Raw genomic sequence first — 13940 nt, forward strand, 5'->3', positions numbered from 1 at the left:
TAATTTTTCCACAACTACACATAACAGCCTACAAGCTGAGAGATTATGCCTACAATCTAAGATATTAGGCCAACACTAACTCTGTGATGTATAAAATAAGGAACGACACAATAAATGTATGTTTGCATGTGTCTGAAGATATTGTACATGTAAATAAAGAATCCTTAGATCAGATCCTGTTATCCCTTCTACACGAAGATACTTCAATAAGTACAATACAGCAATAAGTAAAGTACAGTACAGCTACAAAGTGTATATATAAAATTATATATAAATGTACATGTTTGGTTTATAAGTATGTATACAGTATATATACAGTGTATATATACATATATACTTATTATACACCATATAATGTATATATATATGCTATAGGTATATGTATATATGTTTACAGATGCACGCACGCTTTTAACTAAGAAATAAAACACACATATCAATAATGCCAAAAAATTATGAAATTGCATTACATGTACATCTAATGATGAGGATGCAAAGCAGTGTTCTCATTTTTATGACCATCAAGCAAAATATCCAAAATTACTTTAAGTAGATTATTGGAGATCATGGTAATTTTAACAGCTGCTCATTTGCAACAGAGCAGAAACTGTTTTCTAAAGTTAAAATCATATTTTACTGAGTCATAAAGCAAAAAAATAGGTGCATGGATTTTTGAAGTTTTTAGTCTCATGCATACAGACACATGTTGATAGTTGAGTATTTCTATGTACTATGAACAGCCTATCGCAAAAAGTGATACTCAATTGTCAGTCAAGATATCATGGCATAACTTTGGAAGTTTTTGCCATATCTTCTATTGCCTATCATTATGTCCCACTTTTACACGGAGCCTCCGTCGCAACTGGCTGATATCATTGTTCATACATTTTCAGGGAAAGCCCTTGAATGTTTCTACATCATAAATTCACTACAAAGTTATATAACATACATGTAACTTATCATAACTGAATAGAACAATTTGTTGTTCGTATTAAGGAGTTGTCAACTCGTTATTAAAACAACTCTCATGTGATCAAGTTATATTAGGCCTGTGGCTAGTGTGTGCGCATGTTGCCAATAGGAGGCCAAAGTTGGAGAGACCTTTACTTTTTAATAAGTCTCTGCCACAGTAAGCCCTGGTTCTCAGGCTATGAGTTGTGCTGTTTGGCAACTAAATTGTTTCTAAAAAGGATGGTTTGCTCAATTATATGCTATGTTTCTATACATATTTTTTAATATAGAGCCAAATATACCTAATTATGATGAATTGTTTACCATTTACACTCACAAGTAATATGTAAAAGAGTTTTGGTGACTAATTTTGCAGAGTTGTTTCATCAATAGCCAAAACCTGGTAAATTAAATGTGTAAAAAGATAAAAAGCTTTCAACTGCAGTTCATACCTCAAATATATCAGTTTTATTGCAGTAAGCCAACTTAAGTATGCTAATGAATATATTATTTGGTCATTTACCAAGATGCTGACAAAAACATTGATAGATTTGAGTCCACAAGGAGAAAAAGCGCCAGAAGCAGAGAACTGTAATAAGGATATATCATAAGCCAACTGTTTTAGCGTAGATTTTCGATGTATAATTTAAAGGAGTTACACTAATTTTATACTCACTACAATTCATATGCTAAATACACATTCTTGTAGTGTTTCCACTTACTGAAGTTTTCCTACTTCATCAATTGAATTGGCAAATATATTACTAGTTTTGAGATTTATTTTGCAAAAAAATACAAACATCCAGTACAGATTGATTTGTTCATCTTTTTCATTCATCATATATTAGCACCATCATGTCAATGGTACATCTTGAAATGGTAGCATTTGTACGTTCAATAACACTTCATCATTTAGCTTCCTACTGACTGTAGCGTCCATGTAGCTTTCTACTGACTGTAATCATTTCCACCCGATTAACGGATGTTCTACAAAGTAGAGTAGAAGAACATATATAAGCGCTATGACATAAAAAACCGCGAAAAATCATCGAGTTTTATAAATTTAATCGACTTTCAAGAAATAATTATTTCATTTGGGTGTGAAAACGGCAGAGGCCATTCTTACTCAAAATAATACAATGGTCCGCATCAAAAGTATTGACCTTTACCACAATTTAGCAATTGAGCCTTACGAACAACTGGAAATGGAAGTTCACAAAAAATCATAGTGTTTCATAGAGTTAATAAAATTCATAGAGTTTCTAATAATACGTCATTTAAATTGTGCATAGGCTATATGGTATATGATGATGTCTTTGATCAGTACATCCTCAGCTTATAAGCAACGATAGCAATGCCACACGTATAAACTCAACTTATAAACAATACCACTTGCCATTAGCCTGGCACATTGCCAATGGCTAATTTAAGTAAGGTAGTTATCTGCAGCTCTTACAATACATAGAATGACATTGTGCCATAACAGAGAACGGTAGTGTATTTTCATCCCAATAGCTCAGTGGTTTAGCATACTGCCTGTAGAATGGAGGGTTCCGAGATCAAATCACTCACGATACGGATTCCTCATTCCAAAATTTTAGCAATGAACAACGAATTTTCAAATACAACTAAATGAGTTTATGGCCCAGGTACTAGAGAGAAAATATTGATATTGCAGTCGCACGAGCTTGTACCTTTTCATATCCTGCATTGAGCAAATAGTATTGTCATCCATCTATATATATATAAATCTCAATGCTTATCTTTTGTCGGTCTGTCGATTTATTTGTCCATTCCAATGAAAAATCTGCATGACACTGGACTTGAACTCGCTACAAGTTTACAAACAAGCGCAATCAACCACCGTTCTTTTCATTCTCAACTATCCTTTCTATCTTTTTAACGGTTATACAGGCTAAATATGTACTCTTTATCATTGATTAATACATTGTATTACCTTTTGCGTTTGTTTGAAAGTATTTAAGAAGCCGTTTTAGAATCTATTGTTTTTTTAATTTTGAAATGTGTTTTCCAATTTTAAATTTCACAACGTCATCACTTTCTGGTTCTTTCTAAAGCATTCGCTAAAACTGTAAAAGCTAATAACTTTTCATGTGAACAGATTTGTGTTCTACTATCTCTAGTGGGAATTGCCTCTACATTCCCTCTCAATTCAGTCAGACAAAGCACCCTCATGCGTTTCATCGCTAAACGTTTGCACCAATATCGGGAGATACCAGTATCAAAAGGTACCAGTATCGTTGTATTCAAAGTTTTAATGAAACATTTTACTGCAATAGTAACCTTTTTACACAAACACGCGCGCACACTATAATATTATTACGCTACCATATAAGTGTTACTACATTGCTGCCTCTCACATTATAAGTGTTACTACACTATTACATAAGAAAGGTTGGAGTTACCTAAGAAAGGTCCTCAATAATGTGGTAAGCAATAAAGCTAAACAAGGTGTGCGCTTGCAATGACTTCTCATTCTAATTTTTGAAATATCTATCAGAAGGGCATTACGTCCAGATTAGAAGAGAAAGTCAAAGGGCAATTAACTGCTACTTACAGTATGTTATCAGCATAAATCTCCTGCTGCTGCTTATATTGTGTGTTCCTTTATCTTTTTATGCAACATACCCATGCAACAGGCTATGGTGACTTTATTGCACTGTTATATTTGTATTATATTGGTCAGTATGGATTGCCATTGATAACAGACAAGCTGAAAATAATACATCACAACTAAATCAGATATCAACCATTGTAGTTACGAAAGTAGCTGCCTTGAAGTAGTTGCCTTGAACTTTCAAAGTAAATATCTAAAGACATGAATAAGTATGATAGGTATTAAGTAGCAAAGCTGAGATGAAATACGGCAGCCATTGTAGTCGTGCAATAGCAAGATAGCTAACAAAAAGCAACATAAAATTGTTATATGAATAAAACTGTTACATGACAACGAAAAAAATGATTGTAGCGGAGCACGCCCATCTTGAGTTAGCGACGAGTCTCATGCTTGATGAGGGGTTGGTGGTAGACCTTAGCCTCACATCTTTTGCCGAGTAGCTCCACTTGCACCTTATCCTTACTATTGACCAAATCGACGGGTAAGTACCCCATGCAGACACTTGCCCCAACTTGCCAGCCGTATGAGCCAGATGTCGTGAATCCAACCACCTGAACAGATAACAAAATACTCAAACCAGTGAAATAGACTCACATCCACAAGCTTTCCATGACCGTCTAATCTGCAATATTTGGTACCATCGAGCTTTTCGAAGACATCTTTTTATGTTTCTGACAACGGACTTGCCTGTAAAACTGTTAGCATATTTATTATGTTTATATACATTATGTATCAGCAAAAGCTGTGTATTGTAAACACACATTGTATTGTAAATACACAACCATTATTCTTTATAGTGGTACTCCCACTGGTGAGGTAACGCAGTACTTCCACTGGTGAGGTAACGCAGTACACCCTGAGGTAAGGTAACGCAGTACTCGCACTGGTGAGGTAACGCAGTACACCCTGAGGTGAGGTAACGCAGTACTCCCTCAGGTGAGGTAAAATGGTACCACCGAGTGAGGTAACTCGGTGCTTAGCAATTATCAATATAACATCTTCTATATGTAAACTATGAATAGCAGAGCATGCTAGTATGCACAGCCTTCCAGGTCATGGTGCCTACGTAAAATTTATGTATATAAAAATGCCCTTCCTCTACATCAGATTGATTATTAACACACCAGTATATTTGTGTTTGCCTATTAACGCGCATGTTAACATAATTATATTGTAACAATGATAGCCACCATTTGCTTTACATACTTTTGTCAACAACATGTTTTCCGGTATTGAGAGAGCAATATTGATGCTTCTGAGATCATGCTCTATTTAGGGATGTATATCATTCTTCATACTGCTCATCATAGCTTATCACTGGGACAGGCAGACTACTTTGAGTCACAATTGAAATTAACTAAGATAAAACTATTTTACTGACAATAAGAAAGTGAGCGAGCAGGAATAATAGCTAAAATAACTCTCCTAATATATTGTTGAGTTATTTTTGTATTCAACTCAATGTGCCAAATAAGACCTTTCAGACCAACAAATAGCTACAGTTTTGACTGTAGCTATTTGTCCTGTCCAATGCGATATTATAACCCAGCGGCCTGCAGTGTAGGGACTACACATTTTCTGCAGGACCGTCATTACATCTTGGAACACAAAAATGGACTTAGAATGGGATGACACAACTTATAACTAGATGAGATACATTCGATAGACCGGGCAGCACTGCAACATGAATCAGAATAACTACAATGATGTGTTCATTATCCTTGTCTACGCAAAATGCAAGAGCAAAAAAGCAGAAATTGTGCTACCTGTGCAAGACTGGTACAAATAAATGCAAAGGAAACAGCTGAACATTATAAGTTAGCTGTTCGTATCAACGATGATCTGCTTGTACTAATAATGATAATCACCAGTCAGGCTACAATAAGGGTTCAGCGAAGCTCAATTCGATATACCAAAGACTCAAACACACTAGGCGATATGTAGCGTGATACCGCGTGGCGCCAATCTGCGCTAGAAATCGCCCAGCAAGTTGATGCTGAGCGATAACGCTAGACTTTCTCTATCGGAACTTTATCGCGCAAAAGATGCATTTCGATTGGTTGGTTTTCCCCAGAATGCAAAGCTCAGGCTGTGAATTTTTTCGTGTCAATATTCACTAACATACAGCAGCAACATTTTGCTATTTTGTTACGATTAAAACATCATCAAAATCAACACTGAATTGTTCATAGATTAAATAAGAGCCCAGTCCTATAAGACTCTATACACAAAAATTACCAAGAAACCCAGTTTAAAATAAATATTTGGGAAGTAATCATTTCAAAAGCTAACTATCTTGAGAATTGTAAAAATTTGTTATATTAAAAATAAAAAAATACTATAAAGTAAACTATATATAAATTCATAAAATATTACTGCTAAAAATACAATAGTCTTTTTTCTTATGTCTTCTTGTAGAGTACAATTCATGAGATAGGCCTAATAACAAAAAGAGAAGCTGTTTACGTTGTTGTCTAGGTGCCATACTGACATAAATTTATTAACCCTTTCACAGGTAAATTTTTGGGGCTCTTTCAGGCCCTCTGGGCGAATTAATATTCCACAAATCGATTTAAAAAAAATCATTGATACACTCTTACTTATGATATTGTTTACTTGTATTATATTTTTATGATACAGGCAAATAAAAATAAACATGTTTCAAATCAATGCTTCAAATAACTGTTTCCCTAACTATGGTACTTCAATACAATGTACTGCAGTACTAACGCTAGTATTAACTACTACTAGTAGTAGCACTACAACGCTAGTACTACTACTTGCAGCATTAAAGAAATGATGGTAATTTCGTTTGGAGGTTGCCATGACAGTAAAAAAAATTGTTGCACTGCGGGAAAACATTCAGAAAGCAGAAACAAAAGCAGAAACAAGCTACAAACAAAATTCCAAAATTTATTCATAATTTTTTTTCAGATTTTTCGTCCATTTAGTATTGTAAAAACGATCGTTTTTTCACAAAATGGTTTATTTTTGTTGCTAACAGAAAATATTTTACTGTAGTTTACTATTGGTAAAAAACTACACAAAAAAGAATGGCAATAAGCAGGCAAAAAATCACTTTCTATAAAATGTTCGTGTGGCGACATAACAGTCGCTCTGCCCATTAATCATCTTTATCGCTAAACGACAATATCGTCGCAATGCCTGCAAAAGGGTTAACAACTCCGAAGAAACTGATGATACGGAATTTTAGTGGCAGTTTGTGAGCGTGGTCTGCTGGTGAATTGCTCAAGTGTGTGTTTAGGCACACGCCAGCAATATCTCTGTGCTTCTCAAGATGCACGTGATAAAATCATTTAGTGTGTTTGCACCTTTAGGTTTCCAGAAAGCCAACCTCAGCGTACTGACATCTTAATTTGGACCAAAAATGACATTTTTGCGGCTCATCATGCCCCTATAAACCTATCTACACATCTGCGAACTTTTAGCTAAGAGCTTTGCTGAACCTTTCTTCAAGAAAATTATCTGCTAATTCAACACAATATAACTTGTGAGACAAAAGAGGTGTTTTATATCACGTGGCTTGCCCCAAAATTGTTGGACCCACCAACACATACTATACTGTGTATACTTTACAGATCTTTCGATTGCCTTTTGTATAACTAAAGCAACATTCAGCAGTAAAAACTGCCTCTTATGTAGTGCAATACAACGCTTGATGTCAGTTGAATGTACCTTTCCATCAGACCAGATTGTCTCATTTCCCTCTGGATCAACATCTGTTGTATCCACCGTCATAAAGACTAGCTTCCTTTTCAAACCTTCCGCCTTCAGTTTGTGTAATGCGGCTTTTCCAACGAAGTCTGCAGACTGAAGATGAGACAAAAGCTTTGACCAGTAAACAAAACAAAACTAGATATAAAGTACTTTGTACCTAGAAACAGCTAGTTTAGTTATAGACAACAACTACAGTACTTTTCAGACTATAAGCTGCCCCCTATATAAGCTGCATCTGCTTTATTTTCAAAAAAATGATAATAAATAGGCTGCGGAACTCCTGACGGTGCTTTTTAACACAGCAACAACTTTGCTGGTTAAAACGGAACGGCAAGGTATTAACCGACGCTTTTTAACCCAGTGACTAACGGAACAATACCGTTAGGCATTGTTTCGTTTTTTCATTCACCGCTAAAGGTGCACTAACCGAAGAATTTGGTTAATGCGCCCTAGCGGTGAAAGAAAAAACTACAGAATATCCGCAGCCTCTAAATAAGCAGCATGACTCAAAACATCGAAAAAAGTAGCGACTAATAGTCCGAAAAGTACGGAAGTTGAAAAATCAAAACTTGGCTCAAAATGGCAAGATCTTTTGTTGAGAACACATGCTCGTCTGATTGTGATTACAAGTAATCCCATGTTGTCAAGGAGAAGATTCCAAAAATGAAAAGATAGTGAAGCAAATTCCAGATTAACAACTACTCATAGGGGTTCCAGTTATGTGGCAGTTTAACCCTCTTTACAGATTAAAGGATGACACTCGGGAGACCGTATTACATAAGAATAGACACTCATAGAGTCATGTAATTAATTTTCAAACTCAAAGATATGTAACTAACCTACTAAACAACACTGTAATTTGGAGTTATGCTGTTAATTCTCCCATGACACTAACTGACTCTTGAAAAGATACTAGTGGAAACTCATATTGAATTTTATTGTAAAGATGCCCCCAAATCCATTTAACTAGAAATATTTATGCTAAAAGCTGTTAGTTTATGTTCATTATTGAAATACATAAACGATGTTACCTCAAAGCTTTAATCGTAGATTTCTATATTTAATGAGCAAATTGTACCACAAAGATACCGAAGGTAGTATATTGTACCACATGATAGATTTGATATGAGACTGGAAATCGGTATAGCTCATTGACTGTAGAATATTGACTATAGATTATTGACCATAGATTGATTACAGAGTATTGGTCCAGCGAGTAAAAAGCAAGCTCGTTATTACACTCTGATTAGATCAGCTCTAACAACAAAGATAACGAAAGAATTGAAAAATCATTTGCCTTCTCCTTTGTTGCGACTGTTGGAAAAGGAAACAAGCTCGTACCTTGTTCATCTTTAGAAACATGCCTAGTCCAGCTTCAAGAGCATTCAAGTCTCGCGTCATCTGCGAAGAATAACAGTGAATACAGAACTTGACATGTAGTAGGAGAGAACACAGCATTAGACACACAGCAGCGAGGAATACAGCTTTAACCTGGAGTATGAGTGAATACAGCTCTAGACATGGAGAAGTGAATACAGCTCTAGACAAGGAGTGAATACAGCTCTAGACAAGGAGTGAATACAGCTCTAGACAAGGAGTACAAGCCGCACTTGAGATGGACCAGGAGTCGATTTAACGATAAAAAATTTGGGAGCCCTACAATGCTGGGCAGGCTGCCGGAACAGCGCAAAGCACCATTTAAGAACTTCTCAAGTTGCGGTTTGCACTGTGCAGACTGGCATGAACTTACGAATCCATAAATTATGAATTATCAGTATGTAATATAAAGTCCAGCACTAATGTTATTAGTGCTGGACTTTATGTTATTAGTATATGTTATGTTGGTGTCTTTATATTATGACATAAAGACCAATGTTGGTTCACTCATTACTCACTTGATAGTTTTACCAGTGCACGTGATAGATGCATCCTCATAAGATCGAACTGAAATAGATAGGCTAGGTTTTGCATGTGGTTTCCTCATGTAAAACTTACCTCACCACCCCATCCTCGCATGCCTTTCTCTTGTCTTAGAGAGTCAAGCGCAAATTTCCCAAACTTGACCATGTTAGAACCCTTGCCAGCCTCCACAACAGCATCATATAAAGTTGCCATCTCATCACGTTTGACAAACAGTTCCCAGCCTAGTTCTCCTGTTAATAGAACTACTCATGAGAGAGGCTGACGAGACACGCATCAGACTGCGGCGTGGATCTATTAAGCATTTAGTCCGGGTAGACAGACCACCAATGATGTTTAGGAAACTGAAAGACTATATAGAAGATGTTCTCTTTACACAGAATGTTGGAAAGAAAGTTAGTAAAACAATACTATTACCAAATAAACTTTCTGTTGAAACATTTCCGGTTTTTAAATAAACCATTTCATTGAACGCGCTGAGAAGCACTTTGTTATTGTCATCTGCCCAGTACTATTTCTATTACTAAGTGATGAATGAAAACCCATTTCCTGGAACATAAATGAATCGTATCAATTTTGTCTTTAAGTTTCTGAAAAGGCTCTTCACTGCATACAAGTTAGACGGTCGCACAAATGGCAAACTTTGTGTGAAAAACACACGTGACAAACTTGAGGAGTCTTCCTTTCCTGCATGAATCAGCATTCACAAAACTGACACGCTTGCCATTGCTACTACAGATATAATTGTACCCACCATGTTCCTATGTGATATTCTGATGGTTGTACATTACCATGACTCACATGTAGATGGACATAAGTTGAGAGAGTTGCACATAAAACGGTATTAATGACTAAATCACATGAAGCAAGTTGCTTCCACCTACTTAACATTAGGATCTGTACGCTATAGGATTGTATCATGATTGGATTGCCTACACATCATTAATATAAAACTATACATATTTATAATTGAATGGAGATGAGGTGAGCATTTATTTAGCCCTACCAGTATCCATAAGTTTGGAGTTACCTCCTTCATGCCACTTTTAGTGATCTACAACCTACATTGTAATTACTCGGTGAGTAAACAAAGTAAAAGCATTTTAGTATACATTAAATGCTGTTATTATATGGTCTGTCATAAGCTTATGATTATGGTGACCTAGACATATGTTATAAGGATCTGACTAAAGCCTTCAATGATGCATTGAGACGCGTGTCTGTAACCACTATCAATAAACCTTACCGGACTCGGTTATCCTCCGATGACCCATTCCGAATGAAAACTACCCGATTCTCCTATAATTTTGAAGGATACGCGATAGGATTCTGAATGCCCTGCTTGTCCCCATCGTGCCAAAAACCCAAAAGCATCCTAGATAAGTGGGAGATGATTCACTAGCACTGCACTCATTAACTCTCTATCACGGATCAACAAGACACCTATCGCTGTAAGTTTTTACTCTTCACCTCAGCAATCAATATTTAATCCTTACTCAGAATCAGACAACTTTGGGAGGCATTTCATGTTGTACAGAGTGTTAAGAATTCATCTACCGATGGAAGTCTGACATGCTATTTGCACCTGACATTCCTCTGCAGCCTATGATGCTGCGCAGCACAGCCACTTGTACAGGCAACAAGCACCTGTATGGGGAGCAACAAGCACCTGTATGGGGAGCAACAAGCACCTGTATGGAGAGCAACAAGCACCTGTATGGGGAGCAACAAGCACCTGTATGGGGAGCACCAAGCACCCGTATGGGGAGCAACAAGCACCTGTATGGGGAGCAACAAGCACCTGTATGGGGAGCAACAAGCACCCGTATGGGAAGCAACAAGCACTTGTATGGGGAGCAACAAGCACCCGTATGGAGAGCAACAAGCACCCGTATGGGGAGCAACAAGCACCTGCATGGGGAAGTCTTACGAATAGATGGGATAAACAGCTATGAACACGACTTACCTGTATAAGAGAGTCTAAAGGCATGAGTTTTCACTCCACCTAGTTCTATATCCTTCTCCGTCATGAATGGCCAACCTTGAGCGCTTACATCTTCATTCGTCAGTCGACTCAACACATCCCTAGCCTTGGGCCCAGCGACGCTCACCACCCCATAGTCATCTGACATGTTCGTAAAAGACACATTCATTCCTTCTTTATCCGCCACAGTCTGCATCCATCTACAAGAGTCTTTTTCAAATGACTACCTTAGTAGCTGGTGATTGAGACAACGTGAAGGAACAACAACACCAAATTCCAAGAACATATAAAAAACAAACAACATGACAACGAAATAAAGCGAACCAACTTGAGGTACTAAAACTTGACTGCCATATATGCATATACATGTATATGCATATATATATATATATGCATATATATATATATGCATATACATGTATATGCATATATATATATATGCATATATATATATATATGCATATATATATATATATATGCATATATATATATATATGCATATATATATATATGCATATATATATATATATATATGCATATATATATATATATATGCATATATATATATATATGCATATATATATATATATATATATATATATATATATGCATATATATATATATGCATATACAGTCAAACATGGATAACTCGTCCACGGATAGCTCGAACACATGGTTAATTCGAACATATCATTTGGTCCGTTCCCACGTAATGATAAGTTGCTATAGATAACTCGAACTCAACACTGTTAATTCGAACTGTTTTTTGCCCAACAGCTACCGAAACGGTTGTTTTCGCTTTAGAAAATCACTTTATTCAAAGCCATAGAGGTAAACTTCATCTTTTCGTAATTCATAAGCGTCGTTATTACCACCATCGGCAAAATATTTTTGTCAACGACTTTTCTAAAAGTTTGGTGAAATTTGATTTATACTGCGATACGATGAATAGCACGGGCTAGCCGGGTCACGCGCGCAAGAATTTTCGCCACGCACATACAAAACAAAAATCGCATGTTGTTTTGTATGTGCGTGGCGAAAATCCTTGAGTGCGTGACTCGGCTAGCCCGTGATGAATAGTTTTCCGACGTTGATTACGTGTTGAATCAACGTCGGAATGTTGAATGTTTAAAACGTCTTAAAAATGTTGTAATTAAACGTATACGTTGTCTGAGCTACAAAAAACTATTCATCGTTTGACCTAAACACAGAATACGTGTGTACATTCAATAAGTATCTATTAAAAAAGCGTGAGTGATATAGAATGTACCGTAAAACCTCGTAAAACTTCTAATTGAACTGCCTCGGAGTGTTGCTCTTAACGAATCCCAGGTAAAGTAAGGTAATCTGCATAAACTTCAAGAAAAAACGGCAAAATTGATCGTGGGTAAAACCCCAAAAGAAAAAAATGTCTTTTCTTTTGAGCATTTCAACAACGATCAAGTTTTGCCAATGTCAATCTGAAAAACGTCCTGGCAATAACATCACCTCAAACAACAAACCAATCTCAAGTGATAGAAAAATCTCTATACTTTTTCATGAAAACGTTTTAAACTTTACATTAGAAGCATTTAATTTGAAACAAGCCATTTGTGCTTTTGATTTATATTATAGTTTGTATATGTACATGTATTTACTAATAAATAAGTAAATATATGGACTTGTGACAGTGCTCTGATAACTTGAATGCTCTGATAATTCGAACACTTTTGCTCGGTCCCTTGAAGTTTGAGTTATCCATGTTTGACTGTATATATATATATATATGCATATATATATATATATGCATATATATATATGCATATATATATATATATATGCATATATATATATGCATATATATATATATATGCATATATATATATGCATATATATATATGCATATATATATATGCATATATATATATATATATATATATATATATATATATATATATATATATATATGCATATATATATGTATGCATATATATATATATATGTATGCATATATATATATATGTATGCATATATACATGTACATGTATATATATATGCATATATATATGCATATATATATATATATATATAATAGAGCTGCACAATGATCGCGTTAATTAAACGATTAACGCAATCAATACAAATACACTACAAATACACGATTAACTGCGTTGAGCCAATTAATCTTCCGATAAAATGCAACCGAGGTGATGATCATAATGTGGTTCTTTGGTATTGTTTAATATATTGTAAAGGATTTTGCAGGTCTTTCCTCAGGCACGATCTAGATAGTAATAAATGTTGCATAAATTGTAAGAGAAATGAGTATGGTTTTTCGTTTGTTTTATTCCGAAGGAAATTAGTTGTGGAACTGCGACTACTCTGCTCTCTTAGGGAGAGCGCTCCCATATACAGTACATATATTTTCCCTGGACCGTTTAATGGAACCAGGTAGGAAACCGTATAAGAGTAAATGATTGATAGATTCACTAACACGTTGGCTTAATTACGGCCAAACTAACGAAGTATTAGCCGAAGTATTAGCGATAATACACATAATAAAGACAGGCACAATATGTAAAATATATAGAGTAATTATATGCAAATAAAACACATAATAAAAACAGACACAATATTCAGAATATATATAAGAGTAATTATATGCGAGTATGAACTATACAAATTTATTAGAATTTATTTCTGATAAATTCGTATGGCCACAAATTCATC

The 13940-nt window shown here is 35.5% G+C and overlaps 1 protein-coding gene across 1 annotated transcript in view; it reads right to left on the bottom strand.

Annotated features, from left to right (window-relative positions):
- Window positions 1-3620: 3620 nt before the first annotated feature.
- LOC137400102 (dimethylglycine dehydrogenase, mitochondrial-like) overlaps window positions 3621-13940 on the bottom strand; it is a 49149-nt gene continuing 38829 nt past the window's right edge. Inside the window, exons 13-17 of the mRNA XM_068086410.1 lie at window positions 11214-11431; window positions 9323-9480; window positions 8669-8728; window positions 7286-7420; window positions 3621-4140 (exon numbers count right to left, since the gene is read on the bottom strand). Of these exons, the coding sequence (XP_067942511.1) occupies window positions 3961-4140; window positions 7286-7420; window positions 8669-8728; window positions 9323-9480; window positions 11214-11431 (751 nt within the window). The 3' untranslated portion in view covers window positions 3621-3960. The remainder of the gene's footprint in view (window positions 4141-7285; window positions 7421-8668; window positions 8729-9322; window positions 9481-11213; window positions 11432-13940) is intronic.

The sequence above is a fragment of the Watersipora subatra genome, chromosome 7 (genome assembly GCF_963576615.1).
Source record: "Watersipora subatra chromosome 7, tzWatSuba1.1, whole genome shotgun sequence".
NCBI classification, from domain to species: Eukaryota; Metazoa; Bryozoa; class Gymnolaemata; order Cheilostomatida; family Watersiporidae; genus Watersipora; species Watersipora subatra.